We start from the raw sequence: 27,748 nt of genomic DNA, 5'->3' as shown, positions 1-27,748 counted from the left end.
ACCTGACTCGACCGACCTTGCTCATTCCACTTGATCCTGTCACCCGACATTAATAATCTGACCCATACCACTTGGTATTTACCACATGACGACAGTCACCTAACCCCAACTACATGACCTCAAACACTAGATTTCCACCACCTAATCTTTCCATATCCAAAATTCTAAACGATGCTACATGACTATTGTCACCTGCCTCAAATCACCTGACCCATACCACCGATCAGTTCACTGGTTTACTAAAATTTCTATCGTGACATATATTTTAATGGTGAAGTCATACTGTCCATAGATCAGTCAGCTACGGAACCAAACAACCAGTGATTGAGTCTCGTTTTCATGATTGAAATCAGTCACTGATTTAACTGCTGCGACACATAACACAAAAAGTGTTTTTTTCTACAGAAAATATCTAACCATGAGCATCAGTTCACATTGTTAAAGGTTATACAATCATTTCTGGGTCGAGGGCAGTGTCAGGGCAGTGATACGGCAATAATCATGATTCTTTAGATCAGCACCAATATTTCAATCTCTGTAAATAGGGATTACGTAATTGTATGATGTGCATAGTTAACAATACGATTGACATTGAACATGGCATACAAACTTCTAGACTAGTGGCAAAATTGGACTGCAGTATATATATACATACTCTCTCTTAGGCTTGTAAGGTATGGTGAGTTGTTCCATTTTTGATCCTTAGTATGTTATTTATCCATGCTCTTAATCGCTTACAATTGAATAAGGAATGCAAACGGAGTCCAATGTTGGCTGTGTCAAAGATCGCTATGTAATTTAGCTCACACTTGTGACTTAAATTATGGCTTTGCTCCTTAAAAAAGTAATGCAAAATACTTACTAGAAAGGAATTGGCCAAACATTTCAATGCAGGACCTTTCTGAACATGAATTATGAAACTAAATAGCCATGGATGGACTATATATACATGATTTGGAGGCAGTGTTAGTGGATCGCACCTATTTTATGATTTACTTAGCCTCCAAAATCGCTAGCTCTGAGGTGGCCAAGAGATGGAAATACATATACTGTAGAGGGCTTGTGACCCATCTATGGTATTGTGTTATCTTCTCATATTTGTGTATTTTCTCTGGGTACTTTGATTCCTTCCACATGCTTCATATAAATTGTCCAAATATTTAAATGCAAGCCTTTCCTGGATAAGTATATATGTTTTAAAACAAATATATCCTTTTTAAGTTTTCCTGGCTACATAAAGGCCATTGTACTTAACCTAAAACATTGAAGCTGATTCGAGTATGTAATGCTGTTTCCACAGTTGCATGATTTTAGTTGACGGTGGGCGGTTCAGTACTGTGGTCAAGAAATGTCATCTGTCATTTCATGAACCCACCTTTATTTCGGTGACTTACACTGACACTGTGTTCCCAGGACAGGGATTGGAATGCTTCTTTCAAACCCCCAGTCCACATTTCACTGCGGTACCTACCCACTAGCCCTTTCCGTTTTATTCAAACGCGAGCCATCCTCCATCACCCCAGAACCTCCCATGATACACATAACTCTCCCTGTGTTCATAGGTTTTCCCGAGTCTTGGAGCAGCACCCAACACCACCCCCCTAATGAATAAAAATTCATCTTCCTGCTCCAGCTGTTATTTATTATTCCCCAGGTGCATTACTGACTTCTGGACTTGGCAAGAGAGTAGCTGTTATGACTCTTCTTTGAAATTCGCCTTGGCCAAGGAACTCATCATTGATTTTAGCGCAAACTCTTGCCCTAGCATTCGCCCCCCTATTTTTGCCTTCACTCGTGCAATCACTACTATTCAAACCCTAACACTGGTTGGGTATTGCTGTGGCAAATACACTCGATTTACAATCTGAAAGTTGTGAGTTCATATTCTTTCACATTTTAAGGGGTCAGATGATCAACTTTGTAGGAAATCATCGGTGGTTGTCCTGTGGAGAGATTGGTCCCCACAATAGGAATGTAGAAATTAATCTACTTGTTTATGGCTGCCAGTACAGGTTGGGATAACCTTCCAAGTTCATTTGAGTAAAGATATGCTTGACTCTGACTTAACTTTAGGGTTAGGGAATGTGTTCCCATTGTTATTGGATAAAGTGAATTGTGATAGAGAAGCGTAATTTATGCTGTGGTTGACAACATAAATTACGTAATAAAATTGTTTTTTGTGTCTTCAGCAAATATTCACTGCCAGCATACATTTTAGGAATACATATCGTAAAAATGTATCTACAATTAAATAGCTAACCAACATAAGCACAGTATCAGAGTAGAGCAGATGATGCTTTTATAGTCCACCGAATAAGATTATTATTAGCATCAGTTTTTTTATATTGAAACATCTCTCTTCTTTAATCTCATGTCCAGCCTCTTTACGGACGCCACTGGGTCCCCGAACTTGCCTCAGAAGTTTTCCACTGTTGCCGATCGTCATCATATCCCATCTGTTGCTGATGTTTATGTGTTATTCCCTGTCCACTCTAATGCCTCCTCCTCATCCTCTCCATCAGTCCATAATGTTTTCAGTCGCTGGATTCCCGTTTATTGTCATGCTTCGGTCATCTTGAATATGTGAAAATTAAATATCCCCTTATAAACGTGATTCACGTTTATAATGGAAATGAAGAGATGAAGCTACAACTTGGTGCTTAATAATTCATAATATGAAGCACTAATGCCATGCACACACTTGCGGTGTCTGATAATAGTGTGATAATATGGTGTGATATCAAACTAAGAGGTAATTATGTGTTTAAAGCTCAATGGAAATACTCAAGATCCAAACTGCAGCATATTAGGATTTGTAAGACTCAATGTGTCACAAACTGAGACTCATATTCAATGGTTATTAAGGTTATGTGAAAATACCCAAAACATGGAGGCAATGGAATGATTATGTAATTATCTTGTAGTTTAGTGGACATGTAAATGATTCAAAACAGCCAACGACATATTGAGAATTCTAAAAATCGTGGGAAGAAACATCCCAAACTGACTGGAGTGGCTGTCTTGATGAAGGGTTTCTAGAAGCTCTAAGATCTCATAGCTGATAGCTCTTGTAGAGGTTCCTATATGGTATTGATTTGTTGATTTACGTCCTTAAACCAGAGGTGAGAGCCCATTGAGATTCATTATCTTACTCACCCATGTAACCATATGTTACTTAGAGACAGTTTATACAAAATTTTCATACATTTCTTTTTTTTATTATAATTTACGTGAATTATTTTCACTTCTGGGATTCAGGCTGTGGCACAAACCCCAAATCAACTGTGAATTAATATTTACAGCGTGTCAAATGTGTATGAAATTTCGAAGGAAAATTCCATAATGAGCCTTTCAGCTCATCGCACACACACATACAGTATATAATAATACTAAAAAAAAATGAAAATTATTTATTTGGTCAGGAAAATTGCACTGAATTCCTCTCGGATGTGTTTTTAGAGTCGTATTGTGTGTGTTATAACCCAAAAACAGCACAACTGCAGAAACCAACAGAAAACTTTTAAACAAACTTGACAAGTGCGCTTTATGAAGAAAAAAAAAACACCCATAAAATGTATGTGTATTCTTATAATAAAATAATTTCCAACTTGGTTGAATAACAACCATTGAATAACATATTTTTCTGATTTATATTGTTGTTAAATGAATTTGGACAATACCCAGTCAACACATTTTCTTACTTATTTTTTTTGTTTAACCGCTCATTGCATTAATCATCGCAGTGCAGTCTCAAGCATGGTGGTTCAGTTCTCTTATTTACAAATTCAGACGTACAATGGCGGATGCATAATCACGAACCGTATAAACTGTGGCGGGACTTTAAAAATGTATTTATGGGCAGACCTCTTGCAGTCGGCCGTCCTGCTCTGCACAAATTAATGGACGTAATAAAGGGAGGGAATTGGCATGCTTTTACTGCAGGTTCCTTGACTCGGAGGGGAACGCATTGGACATGTGAACTCATGATTGTTGACGCTCTCATGTGCTGATGGTCGTGGGAGTACGACAGCCAAGGGCGCATAGCCAATGCATTCCAGATGCCCTTGACTTTTCCATAAACCACTCTTTTGTTAGTTTCCTATTGTTAACATAAATTTCTGTAGACTGTTTAAGTGTGCACACAATTGGTGTATGTTACAAAGAGCACGCACACTTCACGTTATATATAGTATAAGTGGTAAGAATAGTTTTCTAAAAGGCAAAGGTGCATCTGTGCAATTGCTTGCTCACGCCACTGCTGGTGGAAAGGAAGGAGGGGGGGACCTCGAGAGAGCCCCTCCAGAGAGTACTTGGCCTACTCATCCACGCTGGCCAGATATTTTGGAATTGGTGGTCGTACCCATATTTTTATCTTTTCAAAAGCGGCCCGCCCATTGACTGCGATTCAGGGAGATCAAACTGGCGACCTCTGCATGACAACTCCAGCGTGCTCACCATTACTCCACAATAGCATTCCAAGAATGATAGTTTTGTACCAGATTTTAATTGTCTTTCCCTTATTTAGTCTGCCAAGAGTTCAAGATTTATACTTTTTGTGAGCTGCACTGGGTGTTCTTGGTTTTTGTAATCTCGTCTAATATTTTGGTACACTTATTGTGATTGATATTCTTTATGTAAACATACAAGAGCTGTCTGAGAAGGGAGACTTGGTAAATTAGTTAGTATCAAGAGTGTTTATTGTTTATTTCACCAGGTGAGAGGTCATTGATATTCATTATTTTGGAATGAAGAGAGTTACCCAAAGAAAATCTGTGAATTGATTCTAATTTAATTGCGGGTAAGAATTGAATATGAGATTTGAGAAAAGGCATCAGCACACTTGGACCTGTGAATGATGGTAAAATGGTAAAGTGCTTAAATTGGAATAATTCCATGGGTAACTATCGAAATTGAAGTTTCACTAAATGATACATTTTACAATATAATGAAATGTCAGGTACCACCATGTTTAAAGATTTTGTCCAAATTGAGAAGGCATGCACATTTTTTAAGCTTGAGAAATGTAGGTATTATTTTTTATGACGTCTAAGAGATTATATTCCGTAAGGAGTGAGTGAGGGGTATGAGAATATATGGGATGAGGGAAAGACTACAAAATGTTTTTTGATGAAAATGAAAACACTGGGCTGGGAGAGACGTGCAAAGATGACCAGGAGAAGGACGTAAACATCTAAGAGCAGAATAAATACATTGTAAATGCCCACCACCAGCGCGTGGTGGTTTGAGGCAATGAGGGCAGCAGCCGAGCGGGAGCAACGGGGACATCCGCCCGTGTTGACGCGCCGCGTGCCGCCGTGCGGGTGTCCAGACTCGGGCGGTGTCTACTCGAGCTCGCCGGAGACCTCCACCGCGGCCAAGGATTCGCACGCGGCCGATGCCTCTCAGCAGCCCCACCTCATGAAGGACTTCCACTCGGTGGACTCGATGGCCGACTTCCACCAGGCGGCGCAGGGCTACGGTGGGCCGGGGGCCGACGCTTCCGCCGCCACCCACTGCTACGCCGACTACGGCGAGAGCTGGGACGGCGAGGCGGCGGGGCTGGGCGCATCGCACGCCATGACGCCGCCGGCGCCGCACGGCCACCATCACCACCACGGGCACCACCACGGGCACCACCACGGCGCCGCGGCGGCGGCGGTGCCCGGCTCCTCCGTGCCCACGTCTGCACCGACCGCCGCCTCGACTCCGGCGCCGCTGCCGCAGGTGGCGGCGGCGGCGGCGGCGGCGGCGGTGGCGGCGGCGGTGGCGGCCGCGGCGTCTTCGTCGTCGTCGACGTCGCGCCGCGTGCGGGCACGCGGAAACTTGGGCTCGTCGTCGTCCTCGTTCGGATCGCACAGGCGCAGCGGGGGCGGGGGCAGCGGGGGCAGCGGGGGCAGCGGCAGCAGCTTGCACAGCAACAACACAAGGCGGAGGAAGAGGGACCTCGTCGTGTCGGTCAGTGGTTGGTTACGCACGGTGCGAAAGAAGTTCAACACAATAAGATTATATACTGGTGGGATCCGATGAACTATACATCTCTTTTTCCACAGATTTACAGTAAGGAGTCAGAACGTTACAACAACAAACAATACAAAAACACGATAGGGGTGCAAAGTGTAGGAAAGGTAATCAAATCACTTCAAAATATACACATAAAACTAAAGTAAATTTTATCTTAACCAGGTAAAGCCCACCGAGGTAATAACTTATTTTTCATAAGCGACCTTGCCCCAAATGATCGCTTCACAAAGTGGCGTATGTGTACATACATACTGCAATTACGTAGCCGGTACTGATAGCAACGAAATAAACCTCTCACAGCTACAGCACTTAATCAATTCACCGCTGGATGAAAGCCTTTCCAAGTCCGGTTGATCATTCAGGTTGTTTCATCTTACTTCACCATGCTGGTCCAGTGCAGGTTGGTGAGCCGGTGCCCAGGATGTTAGCCGTGGCCAAGAATTGAACTCAGGTCAGCAGGTTGTTAGTGCAGTGTAATAATCACTGTAGCTTCACACCAGTGTCATTATAACTCAATTTGCAGCATGTACTAAATGTTTTTTTTACTTCGTGTGGTCTGATAGATTTTTATAGCACTGTTCAATTTGAAAAAAAATTCAACAGCAAGACAAAATGATCTTGTTAGCAATGAGTTCATCATACAAGGACTGCAGCACATCAGGTGCACATGGATTACGTTAGAAGGCTGTGTAAACATATTGCAGTGCACTATCGATTGGCTGTCATGTAATCAGGCTGATATATTTTGAGACTTTATAATGAGGACATAAGATCCAGGAAAAAAAACATAAAGTGGGAATGTTCTAACAATGTTTACCATAACGACGGGTTATTTCTTTTCATGTTAAATCAACTTAATATATGTTAACTTATTCTTGGTTCTTTCGGTAAAATCCCTGCAGTCACGAAAGCTTTAAATCAAAATATGTTAACTTGTAAGCAGTTTTAAAACTAACCACGTCATCATAATAATTTGTAAACCTTGAAATGAGTAATCATGGAATTTTTTTTTCAAGTGACCCAACACTAGAAATGGCGGTGGTCTCGGTGCCTCTTATAGGAAATAAAATTCAAAAGTCAAGAGTTTTTCTTCGATCCATCGAATAGCGGGTGAAGACAGTATCGACAGCATGCTTCTTTGAGTCGCGAACGTTTTTGACTTTTGTGTGGACTTTCGTTTCTACCTGGTTGGGTAAATGTTCATGCAGTGACTCTGCTGCTGCTGCTGTTTGTTCCACAGAAACTAGTTCATCGGATCCACAACCAGCAAGGCAACGACCGGAGGTTTAACGGGGCCGAAGGGTGAGTTTTTACCAGTGGTCGCAACTAAAAGGATACACGAGTTCAGAAAAAATACTACTTGGTGAAGTAAAAAAATATACGTGTCTCATTGTACAGATTTATGTGAAGTACGCGCACAAGGTGTCTTGTCTTGACCCCGGGTAGCATTCGGGTTGGTGACCGCCATGCATAATAGGTGTTATAGGCCACTGGGCTATGTGGTGGGTAGCAGAGGGCAATGCAGCAACGCATTTGTTTGTAGTACCTCTCCACGTCTGCTCCCCACCTTCCCCAACCCCCTCTGACCACCGTGGTGAAGTATGGTTGTAAAATCCTAAAGACTCGCACAGCGTGAGGAAGTCTTCATCAAGCAATGATCTGCAAAGGGGTGTATTCATATATCATAAAGGAAGAAGCAACCACGAAAAAACAGTACCTGTGTGTGCCAGGCTGTCTGACCTATATAGGTTGAAGGCTTTGGTAATGTAAAACAAAGTTTCGAAAGTGACTTTCATATGTGTTGACTTAACACTCGAATAACATCACGTGAGCTTGAATGCTGTGCTTTTTCATAAAGTGTCACTGCATTGAGCCACTGGAGTCGAGTGATAGCATGGCCTGGAAGGTCAATTTACAATTTAGTCTTCTCATTTATGTGTGTTTAGTTTGTTGTCCTTCCCTCGCACCTCCGATTAGCTCATTTGGCTAAAGTACGGTGGAGAAAGAAGTTCATCATACATACATGATCGGAACGTTAATCCCATGTGAGACAGAATGGGACACACAACCAGGTCTGTATCTACAAGATAAAGATTAATATGGTTTTGGGAATTCATTTTCCTTAAGGTATAGTGATACTCCCAAAGCTGAGCACAGTAAATCTCTGTTATAATGACAAGGATTACCACTAATACTCTTTGGTTCTATTCGGTAAAGTCACATAGGTAAAAAATAAAACAACAAAAATCACGACGTTTCGGCCACAACACAAGTGGCCTTCATCAGGTGAAGGGACGAGACTGTCTCGAGGACAGCGCTGGAGTGAAACACAGCCAAGCTCAGACCGCGACCTTTAAGCTGTGTGAGAGAAATTAAGGTGCCTTGACAAAGGAATTAGCATAAAAATTAGCATTTAATTGGCCGACTTAGCATGATGAACGGTGTAGAGGTGGTGTACATACAGGTGAACATGCCAGTTGGCAAGGGGGGGAGGGGGAGTTTACCTATTGATGGTGTGAAAAGGGAATTTTAAGAGCTGCGAAAGCTTGGGGTACCACTACTTGAAAAAATATACTGTACCATTGAAAATTAGTTTAATGTTTGGTTCGATTTAGAACATCTTTCCAATGGTTGCTTAATTTGAAACCATCTTCTCGGTTGAAATTGTGTCTGTGTTTGTAGATCTGAATTGCCTCGTGAACAGATCTCTGATAAAAACCCGTGGGTTTGCAAAGAACCTTGGTATTGGAGAAAATTATATTGTGATCACCCACAGCATTGTAACAGTGATCAGCTACGGCAGAAGAATTCGTTCTGCCGTGTTTCAAATCTGATTTGTGCTCGCGAATTGTTTTATTTTTTACCTACGTGACTTTACCGAATAGAACCAAAGAGTATGGATCCTTGCAGTCACGAAAGCTTCATATCTAGAATTACCACTAATACTGGGCTTGAGTTGTATGTTTACACATGCAAATAAAGACAATCCCAATTACTCATTACTCATTGGGGTGGCACTAAGATGACCAGTTTTTGCAGTTCTTCTGCATGTGCACCTGTATTCCTTAAGCGAGCAAGCTATTCACCTTTTTTATATTGTTATTAAAATGACGTGCTGTTATGAGCCACAAACTTGCATCAAATTGCATTGTTGCTTTATCGAAGTTTTAGGCATCATTTAATTTCTACAGGAAAGCCTAATTTAGTCTCACGACCCTTGTCAGGAGGGTTCCTGCAATGATATCTTTGAACAATTTCGTTAAGGGAAGTTTTTTTTTGTATGGGAGGAAAACCGGAGGAAGAAAACTGCCAAGTATATGAGTGGACAGCGATCACAGCTTGCCTCACAACTCTATTGCTGTACTGTCATTTTCAGGCCACCTTGCTTTCCAGCATGTTTGAAAGTTTGACAACCTTGTGTGTTCGATCAATCCTTGCCTCCAGGGTGCTGGATTACAGGCGTGCACGTCCATATGTAAGGGGCTGGGTTCGTGGATGACCGCAGTTGGGGTTCCACAAAGTGATAATAAAATTGTTTTACTCTGGAAGGTATGAAGGGCTGAGTTTACCCTCAATTGGAATTGAAACTTGCAACCTATTTTTAAAAGAGACACACTGTACCAACGGTGCTGTTTGGCCAGATATTTTAAATCTTAGGGCCACAAAATTATCTACCAAGGAATTAGAATAAAATCCCAGGCATTACTTTCATGAATAAGTGTCTTGCAAATTCCTGTGTCGCTGGATAAATATCTGATATAAACATACATTGCCAGCATTTGTAATAGCATTTAAAAGTCAACAATGTGTGCTTAAACAGTGAGCAGGCACAAGCACACACATCGACTGGTGTGCATGCGGTGAATGGTTTTATTATTGCACGGTGTTCACCTTACATTACTGCATTCCCCGTAATTTTAAATATGACTAAGAACTTTTGGCCTATGTCGGAATCATCAGGCACTATTCTCGGACAGAGTGCAGTGTTAGTGGAGTAGTTGCCCTTTATAAAGAAGAGCAGTGAGGAGTTAAGATGCACCAGATATTCAGCCATTCTCCATGGCATTCAGATGCAACAACTGATGTACCTGTACTCGTTGGTTCTTTCGTTAAAGTCACGTAGGTTAAAAATAAAATAAAGTTAATCAAATCACGACGTTTCGGAAGCAACACAGGCCTCCGTCATCAGGTGGTATAGTCACAGCAAGAAATTATTTGCTGTAGTGACTGTCCCACCTGATGTGCGGAGGCTTGTGTTGCTTCCGATTTGATTAACTTTATTTTATTTTTTACCTACGTGACTTTACCGAAAGAACCAAAGAGTATGGATCATTGCAATCACGAAAACTTCAAATCTAGAATGATGTACCTGTTTCATTCACGTAACCAGTTTCTTCATATTGCTACAATGGAAGACCCATAACTCGTCAAATAATCTCGTTCATAATTTCTCAATTAAGTCCTAGGGGTAGCCAGATGCAGCTTGCAAGTGTCACAACTAATAAGTGTAAAACGCGTCTCGTTTTTTTAAATTCAATTCCATTTTTAATGTTTTTCTTTTTTCTTGCTTAATTTATCTGCAGCCACGAGTGTTATAAATATTGAGTCAGGCCGTTGCATAAAAACCATGCTGCTGGTGCAACACGAGCAAGGACTGCAATGGAGGCTGTCGTGTGCTGCTGTGTGCTGCAGGCTCAAGTCTGGCTGGAACATCACTGTGATGCGGTACTTGCTGGAGAGACTACGGGAAGAGCTGGCAGACCAACACTACACGGAGAAGGAGTTGAAAGGTGAGGTGTAGTATTCACTGATGGCATATGTAGGTTACTGAAGCTGGAAAGCCTCCGTGGTTGATAGTACTCTTTGTCTGGCTTCCGTGAGCCTAGCGATCTAAATTGAGTTCTGTTTGGCAGTGTTATGAGATGTGTTGTTATGCTATTTTAATTAGTAAAGCGTTAAATTTCAACCTCATCCCAGGACTCGACAGTTTAACTGAATTTATAGCGGATGTGTCGGCGGAAACTCCATTGAAAGGGGTAAATGAGAGAGAGTGTATAGAAGTAGAAAACAAAAAGAAGAAAATGGCAATTGTTTAGTAATAATGGCATAGAAGCAGTGACGGACTCGGACTAAAAATGGGTCCGGGCATTTGTAAACAAACCAGCCCAAATTCGGGCTGTGGAGTAGCTAGATTTGTGATGTGACGTATTAGCGTGATTTTGGCGTGCGATCTCATTGGCCCATTTGGGCTGGTCCAAAAAACAAATGGGCCGGTCAGGAAGAATCTTTGGAGCTGCCGAATATGGGGACTTAATGCCAACTGAGAGTGTAAGCAATGAAGCGTACACATTCGAGATAATAAAATGTTTAAATAAAAAAAAATCTTTTTTTTTACCCTGATCACATTTGCAATTTCCCCACACAGACCGGCCCACCGGCCCTTGGAATAAACCGGCCCACGGGCATTTGCCCTGACTGCCCTATGGCCAGTCCGGGCCTGCATAGAAGACATGGAGGAAGGCAGGAAATTCTTAGTGGAGGAGAAAGAGGAGAGTCCAACACCTGGATTTAAATAGGAGTGGCAGTGTAAACTCTAGATAGCTGAGGGGACGGAGTTTCAGACAAAAGGGGCGGCAGAGCAGTAGCGACCTCCAATTAAGAGGAGGTTGACTGGGTGTAAAGACAGGGGAGGGCTTGGTTGTGGGAGTTTAGGGCATGAGGGGACTAGAGCGAGATGAGAGGAGAAGAGGTATCTTAGTCAGATACCGGCAAATATTTGCAGAGAACATTCGGCACGTGTGAAGTTGCGATTGAGCTGCCACCTGATATGCGACCTAATCGAGTTGTTCTTTATTATGAATAATATTGGTCGCGAAAGCCCACGTGTTAAACTGTTCTTAAATGGTTGCCGTTTGTGTTTAAAGTACACCATCCTACTCGAGGTGTAGTCACGACGAGCAACCCGAAAGTAACACAATGGGACACTTGATTTCTCGCGCGGTTTCATCGTTTAGACTTTGGTGCCACGTTCAGCGACACGTGTGCGTGGTGCAGTAACATCGACGCGTGAGAAACCCTATTTAACCGTTTGCGTGCCTTGAATCCGACAGGTGCATGCGTGTCGTACTTCTTGACCAAGAGGCGCGAGTACCGCAACTCCCAAAACCCGGACCGGAGCCTGCGGGAAAGGGAGGAGAAGAAGCTGAGAAGCCGGCGATATCGGGTAGGAGAGCCCCCAGGCATTGTGTGCTCGAAAACGGGGCAGACGGGTTCTGCCCGCCTTGGCTCGCAGATGTTGTGTACGTAGCGGAATTATATTTCATGTTTATACAGTGTCCTTTTGTTGGACAACCACTCTACAGTAATAAAGCCTGATGATTTTCATTTCTTGAATGCTTAAATCCAAAGCACTTTGCAATACAAACAGGAAACACAATAATTGAAGATTTGTGCTGCATGTATGGCTCATCTGCCTTCATTTTGGATTTTGTAGTAATAATGCCTTGTCTATAAATGTAATTAATTGTGGCGGAGAGTTAATTGTATCCTATTGGTGGGTACGTTGAGGTTAAAATACAACGAAGCACAGTGCATGGCTGGAATATGGCTCAGCTGTTGGTTGAGTAGAAGTGTCACTAATATAGTTTCAGTTAAAATCCCAGTAAGGGTCAATTAGGTCTCATCATCGCCATCAATTGTCAATCCGTGGTTCATCCAACATGAGCATCACGTGGTGAGGCTTGACAACTTGGTAGGAAGTGAACAGCGATTTGTCCTGGAAAAACTAGTCCCCTTCATAGGAATGTGGCATTTCCACCAATGGCTAAGCGTGACCAACATGAGTTAGCACCCCCTATTGCTTGTTAGGTCACTGGAACACTAACAATAACCACTGTGGTGTTGTGGTTATTGAACCGTTGTATGGTTACGGTGACTCAGTTCATGGCCATGTACTACATCAGCATTGGCATTATCAGGAACACCTGAGCAATTAACCCTACTTATTGGCGCATGGACTGGCAGGATTTAAAGGTCGCATGATTGGCTTTTGAAACGTCCGGAGATAAAATTACCATGGTTGAAGACTCAACTTCGTGGTCAGATATTTCCATGCCATTATTTATTTATGCTTGATAACAGCCTGTCAGACTACGCTGTTGATCTCTCTGTATGTGTGTGTATATACACTCTTCATTGTGTTTGTGTGTCAGGTTAATGAGTGTTGGAGCTTGGCATCTGTGCACTTCTCTTTCCGACTCAAAAGGACTTACATTTTTTTCGGTTGTGACTTTCACAAGGGCACACCTGCTCAATAGGTGACTGTGTCAACAAAAAATGTCCTGGCTCACATCCAGCGTCTGAATCCGAGTGTTACAATTCCAGTAATGTGTACAGTGCTAGGCACGTGACAAGTGTAGTGTATGAACTGTCAAAACGTTAAGTGTGTTTTATGTACTTGTATGACTTTGTGCGTGTGTTTCACTGGTTAGCATAATATGTTGCTATCGCCAGCCATCTAGGTTAAATTCTAGGTCACACAAATACAGTCGTGGGAATTGTTCTCCTCATCAAAGCCATCCTTTCCTAGGATGACTCATCACAAAGTTAGCGTCCGCTGTGATATGTCATCACCGACATGTTCCAGACCAATAGTGGATGGCGTTTATGGTGTTGGTCACACCACTCCACCATGTGCAAGTGCTGATCTTAAAAGTTCTTCTCTCATAGCAATAGACACACAGGCAGTCTGCCCAAGATGAAAAGGAGGGTTTTTTTTTGTAATATATATGTCAAATATGCCAGATATGTTTAGAACGTTTGTTGTTCATGGTTGGGAAAAGTGGCTGTGTTGTTGACACAGTGCTCAAACCCTGCTGACCTGTGTTGCACACCAATGCGAACTGAAGCACGCACAGTGCGTGCCTTGCATTGGCCTCCCCAGGTCACATTGACCTGAAAGGAGCAGCTTGTGCTGTGCATTATCTTATTTCTTTGTTTTCTTCAACAGCAGTGATAAGCAGACACATGCAGGAGGCAGGGGGGTTCTTGCCGCACGACAGCCTTGCATCCTTTGCTGGCCTTAATAGACAACACACATTGGCAATAATACTAACACAGTGAGACCCCTGCTTAGCGCACAAGATGCATTCCTGGGGAAGTGAGTGCTCATCGAATCAGCGTTAAAAGGGGTCATTATAACATTGTATATATGGGGGTGCGTTCCCGACAGCGTTATGTCTTTCGTATGAGCAATATAGGACGGCTTCATTGGTGGATTGGTAATTTAGCCAATAATTCAGATGGTAAACATGTAATAACTAAAACAATTTTAATTTAAAGCTTTCGTGACTGCAGTAATTCATATTCTTAGCTCTTTCGGTAAAGTCACGTTGAAGGGAAACAAAATAATAAAATATATATAAAACAATAAAAATTCTCACGACGTTTCGACCATAACACAAACGGTCGCCATGAGGTGTGTCGGACCGCATTAATGAATTAGTAAACGGTGTATTTATTTATTTATTAAAAACGTCAGCGGCACGCGCGGTGATTTGGCAGTTTATTTAGAAGGACTAGTCCATCTATGTTCTGAAAAGAGGAGGGGGGAGACGAAAAATTAATGTATGCTGTCTGAAAGCCACCGTAAGCGTGAACAATCAATTAAGACCTGAAATGGTTTATCAAGTCCTTCCAATGATTGCTAAGCCAGAATCCATCTTCTCGGTTGAAATTGTCTTTGTGCTTGTATATGTGGATAGCCTCATGAACGAATCTCTCATGGTAGCCAGATGGCTTACAAAGAGCCTCTGTCTTGGAAAAGTCAATGTCAAGTGAGCCTACTGAATTATAACAATGATCTGCCACAGCCGAGGTGTTGGTCCTACCGTGTTTAAGGTCTGCTTTGTGTTCACGAATGCGGTCCGAGAAATTGTCTCTGTGCTTGTATATGTGGATAGCCTCATGAACGAATCTCTCATGGTAGCCAGATGGCTTACAAAGAGCCTCTGTCTTGGAAAAGTCAATGTCATGTGAGCCTACTGAATTATAACAATGATCTGCCACAGCCGAGGTGTTGGTCCTACCGTGTTTAAGGTCTGCTTTGTGTCCACGAATGCGGTCCGAGACATGACGATTGGTTTCTCCAATGTAACTACTACCACAGAAGCAACTTAGTTTGTAGACACCAGGATACTGTATGTCCGGAATCACATCTTTTACAGACGGAACCAGATCACGGATTTTATGTAATGTGTTGAAACGGACCTGGATCTTGTGTTTATTCAAAATTTTGGAGATCTTTTTTGTGATCCCCGCAATGTAGGGTAAAGTGATGGTTTTGAAAGGCTCCTCAAGAGGGTCCTTCTTCATGGTTTGAGTGATAGCTTTGCGGATTGTATAGTCGGAGTAACCATTAGCCTTAAGAGCTTGGTGTACGTGCTTGAGTTCACTGCCTATGTGTTCCTGGTCGGATATGCATTGGGCTCTATGGTACAGAGTCTTGATGAGAGAATTCTTCTGTGATGGATGGTGGTGGGAATCCGGTTTCAGATAAGCATCCGTATGGGTAGCTTTCCTGTAGACAGAGTGGCTCATTGAACCATCAGGTCTCTTTTTTATTAGGACATCAAAAAAAGGTAGCTTGCCATCTTTTTCGACTTCCATGGTAAATCTGATGGCTGGGTGTATGGAATTGATGTGGTCGAAGAATTGGTCTAGAGCAGGCCGGCCATGTGGCCAGATGACAAAAATGTCATCCACGTACCTCTTCCATAAGGTTGGGCGCAGAGTGGCAGTCTGGATGGCGTCAGTCTCAAAATTTCTCCATGAAAATGTTAGCTATAACCGGAGATAGGGGGGAGCCCATTGGGGTGCCCTCAGTTTGTAGAAAGTTCCATTCCAAGTGAAGTATGTATTGGTTAAACAGTGTCTCACCAGGGGGGCTACCTCAGTGTTTAGTACTTGATGAACCAAGTCTTCAATGATTGCGATGGTGTCAGGTACATGAACCTTGGTGAATAAGGAAACTGCATCAAAACTGACAAGCAGGTCGTCTGGGGACAGGGAAATTCCCTTGATTGTCGATACCAGGTGAGTAGAATTTTGTACCGCAGAGGTGGTTTTTCCAGTGAAAGGACGCAGGATTTCAGACAAAAAATGAGCCAGTTTGTAGGTGGGGGAGTTGATAGTAGAGACGATGGGACGAAGGGGTGTATCTGCTTTATGTATTTTTGGTAAGCCGTATAATCTTGGTGGCCTGGCAGCAGAAGGTTTCAACGAAAACTGTTTAGATTGATCAATCAATGCGCATTAATGCATTAATGTGCATTAATGATGGCAGCCTCGGCTGGTTGGTGCGCCCTGTTTTGTCCAGTTTTGTCTTGTTTTGTCTTGAGAGGGGCTTGCTGTTCAACACACTCGTGCTGGTGAGAGAGGCCTGCTGTTCATCACACCCGTGCTGGTGAGAGAGGCCTGCTGTTTTGGGGCCTGCTGTTCATCACACCCGTGCTGGTGAGAGAGGCCTGCTGTTCAGTACACCCGTGTTGAGGGGCCTGCTGTTCAGCACACCCTTGCTGGTGAGAGAGGCCTGCTGTTCAACATACCCGTGCTGGTGAGAGGGGCCTGCTTTTCAGCACACCCGTGCTGGTGAGAGGGGCCTGCTGTTCATCACACCCGTGTTGGTGAGAGAGGCCTGCTGTTCAGCTCACACGTGTTGAGGGGCCTGCTGTTCAGCACACCCGTGCTGGTGAGAGGGGCCTGCTGTTCATCACATCCGTGTTGGTGAGAGGGGCCTGCTGTTCAGCACACCGGTGCTGGTGAGAGAGGCCTGCTGTTCAGCACACCCGTGTTGAGGGGCCTGCTGTTCAGCACACCCGTGCTGGTGAGAGGGGCCTGCTGTTGAGGGGCCTACTGTTCAGCACACCCGTGTTGGTGAGAGAGGCCTGCTGTTCAGCACACCCGTGTTGAGGGGCCTACTGTTCAGCACACCCGTGCTGGTGAGAGGGGCCTGCTGTTCAACAGACCCGTGCTGGTGAGAGGGGCCTACTGTTCAGCACACCCGTGCTGGTGAGAGGGGCCTGCTGTTCAACACACCCGTGCTGGTGAGAGGGGCCTGCTGTTCAACACACCCGTGCTGGTGAGAGGGGCCTGCTGTTCAACACACCCATGCTGGTGAGAGGGGCCTGCTGTTCATCACACCCGTGCTGGTGAGAGAGGCCTACTATTCATCACACCCGTGCTGGTGTGAGGGGCGTGCTGTTCATCACCCCCGTGTTGGTGAGAGGGGCCTGCTGTTCACTTCCATGCTGGTGAGAGAGGCCTACTGTTCATCACACCCGTGTTGGTGAGAGGGGCCTGCTGTTCACCACTCCCATGCTGGTGAGAGGGGCCTACTGTTCAACACACCAGTGCTGGTGAGGGAGTCCTGCTGTTCAGCACACCCGTGCTGGTGCGAAGATGGCGCTGATGATGGTAGCCTCAGCCGGTCGGTGCGCCCTGTTTTGTCTTGTTTTGTCTGTCAATTCAGTGTTTTGCCAAGATTTTCGGAGTTCTCTAACAAGAGACGAACTTTTAAATATCAGGGAAACAACTCCTGTGGATTTAATTCCTACTTTTCTGCTTCCAGCGGCAGAATTAGTAGGCATTCTAGTCAATGCCGCGCTAGGCTTTGCTCAAGCAACGAAACGCCGCCCAAGGGGTAAACGGTCGGGGGCTCTAGTACGGCTACGCAGACGCGGGATCCGAACAGTGCTTCCGAGCTTTTTCCTCTCCAACGTACGTTCACTGTACAACAAAATGGATGAACTTCAGCTACTGATGGTAAAAAACAAAGACTTTCTTTCAGCTTCTGCATTGTGCTTCACGGAAACATGGCTGTGTGATTTGATTCCGGACACTTCGCTACAACTAGCAGGATTCCATCTTGTAAGATCGGATCGTGACATAGCACTCTCCGGCAAGACGAAAGGCGGTGGTATTTGTTTTTACATTAACAGTGGCTGGTGTGTAGATGTCACAGTGATTCTGCAACATTGTTCTCCACTCCTTGAATCAATTTTTATAACCTGTAAACCGTTTTACTCGCCTCGCGAGTTCGCGTCGCTCATTTTGGTCGGAGTTTATTTGCCGCCTTGTCCTCAGGTTAAAGAGGCCCAACGCATGCTCGCCGATCAGATTCTGAGTGTGGAGCGAGCAAATCCAGATTCGTTGGTTATCGTACTTGGCGACTTTAACAAAGGTAATCTCAGCCACGAACTCCCCAAATACATACAATTCATTAAATGCCCAACCAGAGAAGGGAACACTCTGGATCACTGTTACACTACAGTCAGTAGAGCCTACCACGCCGTCCCCCGAGCAGCACTAGGACACTCTGACCATGCCATGGTCCACCTGATTCCTGCATACAGGCAGAAACTAAAACTCTGTAAACCTGCTGTGAGGACATCTAAACAGTGGACCAGTGAGGCTGTGGAAGATTTGCGGGCGTGCTTAGACTGTACTGACTGGGATATGTTCACGACTGCTACCAATAGTCTAGATGAACTCACAGAGGCTGTGACGTCCTACATCAGCTTCTGTGAGGACTGCTGTATCCCAACAGGTACCAGGGTGAACTTTAACAACAATAAGCCCTGGTTCTCAGCAAAGCTCAGAAGGTTGAGGTTGGAGAAGGAGGAAGCGTTTAGGAGTGGAGATAGAGACAGATTCAAGGAGTCGAAGAACAGGTTTAGCAAAGCGGTGAGAGAGGCTAAACGACTGTACTCAGAGAGACTAAAACACCAGTTCTCTACAAACGACGCTGCTTCTGTCTGGAGAGGGCTCAGGCAGATCACCAACTACAAACCCAGAGCCCCCCACACCACTAACGACTCCCGCCTAGCCAACGACCTGAACGAGTTCTACTGTAGATTTGAAAGACAATTGGACTGTCCTGAACCACCCCTTCCAACCCAAGAGGCCCCATCCCCCACCAATACTACAGAGACGACTATCTCCTTTCAGGAGGGAGAAGTTAATAGACTTTTCAAGAGGCAGAATCCACGCAAAGCAGCCGGGCCGGACTCTGTCTCTCCAGCCACCCTCAGGCACTGCGCTGACCAGCTGTCTCCGGTGTTCACCAACATCTTTAACACCTCCCTGGAGACATGCCATGTACCAGCCTGTCTCAAGTCCTCCACCATCATCCCTGTGCCCAAAAAGCTAAGGCCAACAGGACTAAATGATTACAGACCGGTCGCCCTTACATCTGTGGTAATGAAGTCTTTTGAGCGCCTGGTCCTGGCACACCTCAAAGCCATCACAGACCCTCTCCTGGACCCCCTTCAGTTTGCCTACAGAGCCAACAGGTCTGTGGACGATGCAGTTAACATGGCCCTCCACTTCACCCTACAGCATCTGGACGCCCCAGCATCCTACGCCAGGATCCTGTTTGTGGACTTCAGCTCTGCCTTCAACACCATCATCCCTGCCCTGCTTCAGGACAAGCTCTTCCAGCTGAACGTGCCATACACCACCTGTAAATGGATCACAGACTTCCTGTCTGACAGGAAGCAGTGCGTTAAGCTGGGAACACAAGTCTCTGGCTCCAGGTCCATCAGCACCGGAACTCCTCAGGGCTGCGTCCTTTCCCCTCTGCTCTTCTCCCTGTATACCAACAGCTGCACCTCCAATCATCTGTCCGTCAAACTATTGAAGTTTGCGGATGACACCACCCTCATTGGGCTGATCTCTGGTGGGGATGAGTCTGACTATAGGTGGGAAGCTGACAATCTGGTGACCTGGTGTAGCCAGAACAACTTAGAGCTAAATGCTCTAAAGACAGTTGAGATGGTTGTGGACTTCAGGAAGAATACAGCACCACTCACCCCCATCACCCTGTTAGACTCCCCAGTAAAAATTGTAGAGTCCTTCCGCTTCCTGGGCACTATTCTCTCCCGGGACCTCAAGTGGGAATTGAACATCAGCTCCCTCACCAAGAAAGCTCAACAGAGGATGTACTTTCTACGGCAGCTGAAGAAATTCAACCTGCCAAAGACAATGATGATGCAATTCTATACAGCGATCATTGAATCCATCCTCACCTCCTCCATAACCGTCTGGTACGCTGCTGCCACTGCCAAGGACAAGAGCAGACTGCAGCGTATCATCCACACTGCTGAGAAGGTAATTGCCTGCAATCTACCGACCCTCGAGGACCTGCACACGACAAGGTCTATGAGGCGAGCGAGGAAGATTATGGCCGATTTCTCCCACCCTGGACACTCTCTGTTTCAGCTACTCCCCTCCGGCAGAAGGCTTCGGTCCATCAGGACCAAAACCTCACGCCATAAAAACAGTTTCTTCCCATCTGCTGCTGGCCTGTTAAACAAGGCCAAGGGCTAACACTGTTTTTAACATTTGATCTACATAACGACACGTTGCTGATATTAACTATGTTTCCCTATTTGTATTTTTAAATTATATCTTAAAGCTATTTTATATTCGATATTTATTTAATTTTATATACTTCAGCCCCTTAGTGTTAGACTTTTAACCCTTATTATAGTAAGACTTGTTTAAAACTTATTTAAGATTTTAGATTCCTATATGTTGAATGTATGCACCATCCTGCCAAAGTAAATTCCGTGTCGGTGTGAACTTACATGGCGAATAAAACCCTTTCTGATTCTGATTCTGATTCTGATTAATTGATCAATCTAAACAGTTTTCGTTGAAACCTGCTGCCAGGCCACCAAGATTATACGGCTTACCAAAAATGCAAAAAGTAGATACACCCCTTCGTCCCATCGTCTCTACTATCAACTCCCCCACCTACAAACTGGCTCGTTTTTTGTCTGAAATCCTGCATCCTTTCACTGGAAAAACCACCTCTGCAGTACAAAAATTCTACTCACCTGGTATCGACAATCAAGGGTATTTCCCTGTCCCCAGACGACCTGCTTGTCAGTTTTGATGTAGTTTCCTTATTCACCAAGGTTCCTGTACCTGACACCATCACAATCATTGAAGACTTGGTTCATCAAGGACTAAACACTGAGGTACCCCCCCTGGTGAGACACTGTTTAACCAATACATACTTCTTTTGGAATGGAACTTTCTACAAACAAACTGAGGGCACCCCAATGGGCTCCCCCCTATCTCCGGTTATAGCTAACATTTTCATGGAGAAATTTTGAGACTGACGCCATCCAGACTGCCACTCTGCGCCCAACCTTATGGAAGAGGTACGTGGATGACATTTTTGTCATCTGGCCACATGGCCGGCCTGCTCTAGACCAATTCTTCGACCACATCAATTCCATACACCCAGCCATCAGATTTACCATGGAAGTCGAAAAAGATGGCAAGCTACCTTTTTTTGATGTCCTAATAAAAAAGAGACCTGATGGTTCAATGAGCCACTCTGTCTACAGGAAAGCTACCCATACGGATGCTTATCTGAAACCGGATTCCCACCACCATCCATCACAGAAGAATTCTCTCATCAAGACTCTGTACCATAGAGCCCAATGCATATCCGACCAGGAACACATAGGCAGTGAACTCAAGCACGTACACCAAGCTCTTAAGGCTAATGGTTACTCCGACTATACAATCCGCAAAGCTATCACTCAAACCATGAAGAAGGACCCTCTTGAGGAGCCTTTCAAAACCATCACTTTACCCTACATTGCGGGGATCACAAAAAAGATCTCCAAAATCTTGAATAAACACAAGATCCAGGTCCATTTCAACACATTACATAAAATCCGTGATCTGGTTCCGTCTGTAAAAGATGTGATTCCGGACATACAGTATCCTGGTGTCTACAAACTAAGTTGCTTCTGTGGTAGTAGTTACATTGGAGAAACCAAACGCCATGTCTCGGACCGCATTCGTGAACACAAAGCAGACCTTAAACACGGTAGGACCAACACCTCGGCCGTGGCAGATCATTGTTATAATTCAGTAGGCTCACATGACATTGACTTTTCCAAGACAGAGGTTCTTTGTAAGCCATCTGGCTACCATGATAAATTCGTTCATGAGGCTATCCACATATACAAGCACAGAGACAATTTCAACCGAGAAGATGGATTCTGGCTTAGCAATCATTGGAAGGATTTGATAAACCATTTTTTGTCGTCTCCCCCCTCCTCTTTTCAGAACATAGATGGACTAGTCCTTCTAAATAAACTGGCAAATCGCTGCGCGTGGCGCTGACGTTTTTTATAAATAAATGCACCGCAAAAAATAATTAATTAATTAATGCGGACCGGCACACCTGATGATGACCGTTTGTGTTATGGTCGAAACGTCGTGAGAATTTTTATTGTTTTATATGTATTTTATTGTTTCCCTTCAACGTGACTTTACCGAAAGAGCTAAGAATATGAATACAACTAAAACAATGTATTAGAATAACATCAGTAAGTATTATGCACTATGGTCACGAGTGCATTCTATTGTACTTCTACATGGCAGCGGTGGGAGATGTGGTTGGAAGAGCTGTTCTGCTCCCAATCTGGGTCACTCTCAGAGAGGAGCTCCAGGAGCTCTGCGATCTTAATGATGCCCTCAGTCTAAATTTCTGTGGCGAGGTTTCTTTTAGATGAAGCCTGAGACTCCATCCTGGTCGCGTGAGTTCTTACCTGGCTAAACAAATACTGTACAGTAATAACGGGTCGGCCATAGATACTCTTTTCTTAGCAAGTGCATGCTTCCATCGCGCCATTCACAGGTGATGTGGCAGATGAAGTTAGCCACCTTCAATGGGTGTGGTAATTAAAAACCGACAACATTACCAAGAAGCGTTACGTAAAAATACCGACAGAGTAACTTTTGTTTTGTTTGGTAACCCGGCAGTTAAGTGTGGAACAAAAGTGGAACAAGAGGTGAAAAGTGTGAAAAGGCAAATGGAGAGGAACATCCTTGGAATTAGGCAGGAAGAGGACCTCAGAAAAAAATGTTAGAGACTTCATATTGACCGTGAAGAAAAATAAGCGGGCTTGCGTAAGACAGGATGACTGTTGGTCAGGACTAATGTCAGAGTAGCAGCCAAAGGAGATAACATGAGAGTGCATCCACCATGAACATGGGGCGATTAAATGAGCTCATGCGCAGGAGCTAGATTGCCGTATCACGAGACTGAGAGATGCCGACGGCTTGGGGAGATCTTCGTCTAGCAGTGAATAGAACATGGCTTATTTTAACTTTAAAGCGTCACCCCACTTGCGCTAAATTTCTATCACCGTCTTTGCCGCTTGTGTGGGGATACTCGCAGCTCTTCGGAAACCGCACGTCAACGGTGAAGCTGTTCCCACCGGAGGACCAGCAGCTGTGGGCCGGCGTGACGGAGGAGCTCATGTCGGACGAGGAGGACAGCGCCGTGGAGCCCGGCGTGTGGGTGGCGCGGCCCCCTCGCTTCCGCACGCCGGCGCTCACCGACCTTTGCCGGCGGCTGGACGCGGCGTCGCGTCACGGCGCCAAGCCCAACCGCGTGCTGGGCCCGCCGTCGGAGCGTGCCGCGTCGCACGAGGCCTACCGCCTGGCGCCGCACCTGGTGTGCCTGGACGACACGCTGCCGCCGGGCCCCGTCATCGACCAGCACGGCGTCATCTCGTTTCCGCTCAGCGACGACCCTTCGGAGCTGTGCGACGACGACCCGGACGGCGCCCACGGCTACGGCGACGAGGAGCAGCACGGGGACCCCCATGACGACGGCATGGAAGTGAAGGAGGAGAGGGACCTGTCGTGAGCATGCTGACCGACCGCGCGCGCCGTGAGCCGCGGGAGTGGAGAGCGAACGGGGAGGAAAAGTCCATTGGAGCGAGTGGCAAAACCGTTCGGGGTCGGAGCTTTCGAGCCAACCAGGCACTCGTATTCCAGAGCTGTTCCTAACCCTAACTCATCAACCAAACACTAGCCACAATGAAAACCAATTGGTCAACGAGCCTCAAGCGCTATCCTTGGCCAAATAAACTAGCCAAGCAGATGCGAACTCTCCTTCGAACTCAAACACAATAGGGATATAACGATTTATTGATTCGTCGATTAAAATATCTTCTTTTCAGGATAGGTTTACCGAATCATGGGCATAACAATTCACTGTTTACGATTAACATATCTTGGGTGTGATTGGTTCATAGAAACCCTTTCATGTACCACACTGGCAAAAAAACGATTGGCAATTTAAATATGAATCCTAATTGTCCAACATGCATCATCGTTGAGGGGGTGATTCATTACTTCCCTACAAACTAGTCAACTAGCGCTAGCCCAATCCTCGACTCGTAACACTAACTCTCTTGCCAGCAGTGGTCCTCACTAGACCTCCATTCGCATTTCTGCTTGCGTCTCACCGTCGGTGTTCACAGCGTTGCTGGACTGTACCGCTCCGTTTCAAACGTCGGTTTTCTTGCCGTCCCGACTCACCGAGCACGCGGCCCTGTGGGAAGAGCACTGAACTCGCAGTCGGCAAATCACGACTTCATATCTTGGTCGGGCTCTCGATTCAGCCCACCCGCATCACTATCGTCCCTCCAGGAGATGATAAAAAAAAAAATGAGCACTACTTTGTGGGAAGCCAGATGTGAGTCTTCTAAGGATAAACTTGTCATTACCATGGGAATGTCAAATTCACATCTCTGGCTCCCAAAGGAGATCATCACCATCATCATCCAACACTCGTTTGAGCGGGGAGACGCTGACTTGATTGCCACCATCCCTTTTACCACACAACTGTGCTTTTATTATGTTTTTTTCAGCTGTCTTTGTTATTTAGACATGCTATATTAGTCATATTGGTCTTGGTGGCACTGTGGCGAGCATTCCAATTCACAGGGTGCCAATTGTGATATTTGGACAATTCTTTATTACGTATTTCAGCAAGTGAAAGGCAATTAGGGTGTCAGGTGAAATACAATTATTTTTGAGTTACACGTGGCACCTTTCTGTAACAAACTTGCCACCCAAAGTGCCACACATAGGTGGTGTACCCCTATGTCAGCCACCTACTTGCTGTACTGTCATGTATCGGTCACCTCTCAGCCCAGCAGACTGGGTGTCTCATGTACATAAACTTTGTGTCATCTATGAGATCCTCCACCAACAGTGCTGGATGAAAAGCCTCTGCCACCATGCCAGACTTCATTATTTCTACGTTCAATATTATTGCCTAAACACTTGTGCTGGCAATGTTTTCTAGTCTTGCGTTGTTTCACTCTTGCTATTATTTTGTTTGTTTTGCTTGCCTTGCCGTGTTCATTATTAGTTTTATTTATAATTGCTATTCATTTCAAAGTGATTATTCCATCAGCTAGTGACTTTATTTATACTTGCACTGCTGTGATGTTAATGTACTTTTATTACTCGTTTTTATGTTTATTTTACAATTTATGTTATTTATATTAACATTTTTTTTTATTATTGCAGCTCCCACAGGTGTGCTTTTCAAATTGTGTTAATATTTTCATACTTGGAACGGTAATTTTTTTAGGTTTTAAAAAGTCAAGGAAATGTTTTTTATGCTCGTAATTATTACATCAACGGCTCTGCTAATATTTGTATTAACTTTATTGTGATGGTATTACTATTATTAATGTTATTATTGCTAATAGTAGTGCCAGTGATCGAGCAACAGGTTAATGCTGTAATGCACTCATCAACTTTGTTTCAAGAGGCAGCTCAGGATCTACTGGGAACCTCACCCGAGCTGTAAATCTTCTTTAAGATTTTATGATTTCATGATTTCAATGACAAACTTTAAACGCGGGAAAAACACGCAAAAGTGCAAAATAAGTAAAGCACGTTCCGCTCTCCCTTCAACTTTCTGAACGAGCCCTGGGCGTCACACAGAGGGTAACACCGTCACTCCAGTGACGGTGTCACGCTGGAAACTGCTGGGGCAAAGGGCGACCGGCCAAGCAAAGACATTGCAAGGGAAACAAAGAGACGTCAACGAAGCGGACTCGGCGGGGGGGGGCGGAATGAATTCTGTTTGTTTCTCCCTGGGGTGGACTTTGGATTTGGGGACGCTGGCAGTGCCGCGCACCGGATGTCCGCCGACGAAAGGCGCAGGACAGATTCTCCTGCACTACGCACGCACTGCATTGTGCGTGGCTCCTTCGCCCACCGAGACGATGCTGCTGCTGCTGCTGCTCCTGCTCCTTCACGTCGACGCTGTGGAATTTAAAATTTAATGAGACGCTGGCAAAAAAAAAAGGAGCGACCCTTTACGACATTGCGTTGAATCTGTGACGAGTTGATTGATGACCACGTAAAGCTACAATTCCAACGGTTCGATGTACTTTAAACAAGTGCGCATTGTTCTATATATTTTTTAAGGCCTGTCACTAGGATATATTATTTCACCGACTAAAATGACGTATGCGCGGTAACAACGTGCAGGGACCCACCAAAGTTTTACGAATCTTCCACGTGGGACCATAGTCATTAAATCAAGTAAAGTTTGACTATGTCAAATATTAATATTGCTGCACCCATGTGCCCGTGTATAGGAGTGGTTGTTTTATTTATTTGGCCTTGTTTTCTTTCTACTGTAATTGTGTGGGTAGTCTTTACATGTAACTAAATAAATTTGCTTAGATAACACTGGAACAATGACGTGTATAATATACATTACATGTAGAAGTGCCATGTAAAAAAAAAACATGCTGTAATACATTTAGGCAACAAAAAAACAAATCACAAACTTTATAAAATACAACATCTCTTGGACCCACACATTTGAACAAATGACAATGGTGCTAATCACAATACTGTAAGGGGTGGCTATAATGCTGTGTGCTGAATGATGTGTGTTTGTGGCCACGTGGATACAATATATGTATGTGGATATATCTGTACCCGTGTTGACTTGGGACTAAAGCGAGGCACTTTGTAAACACTAGTTCTGGGTGTATCAGGTGGGATTCCACCCCATGTGTGTGTAATGTCCACTGAAATAGGTGCTTGCCAACAGCAAATACCCCAGTGAGACTATGCTGGAGGTATTTTGTGTCATGTCTGCGTGTACACACATTGAACCACGCACGCTTTGGTTTTTTAACCCTTCAGTAAGAGGGTTATTTCAATAACAAATGGTACTTTCAAAATGTGCATATGAATGGCATCCAAGTATAAAGAAGTGAAATGTCTTCATTTGCAGCAAGAATCTCATATTCACTCCTGCACAGGAATAACAATTGTAACAAAACACTGCTTCTCGGCAGTTAAACGCAAGCTTGGAAGCATAAAAGACAACTTTTGGCAGGGAGGCGCAGTTCTAGCTGCAAATGAAGACAGTTTGCAGAAGGCACCTTTTAAGGTTTAGCGGGTACCTGGGAAACTGAGCGACAAGTATACAAAAGTGTTTTATATTCAGGGGTGGGCAGCCGTTTCCAAGAGAGCCACATTGGGAAGAATCTCTTAGCTCCCCGCAGGCTGTCATGCTTGTGGACGTGATGTCTCGGTCGCCTGTGTTCGCAGCTAACAGTTCCACCGAGTTGTTCCCTGGGTGTTCTCGTACCCAGGGGCCGGATTCAGTTTGAAGACGATCTGGGGCTGTTGCGTTTTTTTTTGGGGGGGGGGGCCCTCTTTGTCTATATTCAGTTCCTTAACTTGGCTGATTTACTAACACCCTTTGCCCGATACCTTTTGTTCTTCACCTTGATTGTTTAAGTTCGAGTTTGAAATGTGATATGTGAACTGTAAAGCTGAGTCAAATTTAAAACGAACGAACCCA

At 44.6% G+C, this 27,748-nt stretch overlaps 1 protein-coding gene across 1 annotated transcript in view; it reads left to right on the top strand.

Annotated features, from left to right (window-relative positions):
* The window catches only part of C25H14orf93 (chromosome 25 C14orf93 homolog), a 32,887-nt gene extending 6,149 nt beyond the window's left edge, over nucleotides 1–26,738 (top strand). The window contains exons 3-7 of the mRNA XM_032960285.2: nucleotides 5,330–5,955; nucleotides 7,262–7,323; nucleotides 10,714–10,811; nucleotides 12,132–12,244; nucleotides 23,288–26,738. Of these exons, the coding sequence (XP_032816176.2) occupies nucleotides 5,330–5,955; nucleotides 7,262–7,323; nucleotides 10,714–10,811; nucleotides 12,132–12,244; nucleotides 23,288–23,761 (1,373 nt within the window). The 3' untranslated portion in view covers nucleotides 23,762–26,738. The remainder of the gene's footprint in view (nucleotides 1–5,329; nucleotides 5,956–7,261; nucleotides 7,324–10,713; nucleotides 10,812–12,131; nucleotides 12,245–23,287) is intronic.
* The last annotated feature ends 1,010 nt before the right edge of the window (nucleotides 26,739–27,748 follow it).

The sequence above is a fragment of the Petromyzon marinus genome, chromosome 25, assembly GCF_048934315.1.
Source record: "Petromyzon marinus isolate PM22_M1 ecotype Great Lakes invasive population chromosome 25, UKy_Petmar_22M1.pri1.0, whole genome shotgun sequence".
NCBI classification, from domain to species: Eukaryota; Metazoa; Chordata; class Hyperoartia; order Petromyzontiformes; family Petromyzontidae; genus Petromyzon; species Petromyzon marinus.
This window is presented reverse-complemented; position numbering and strand designations above follow the sequence as displayed.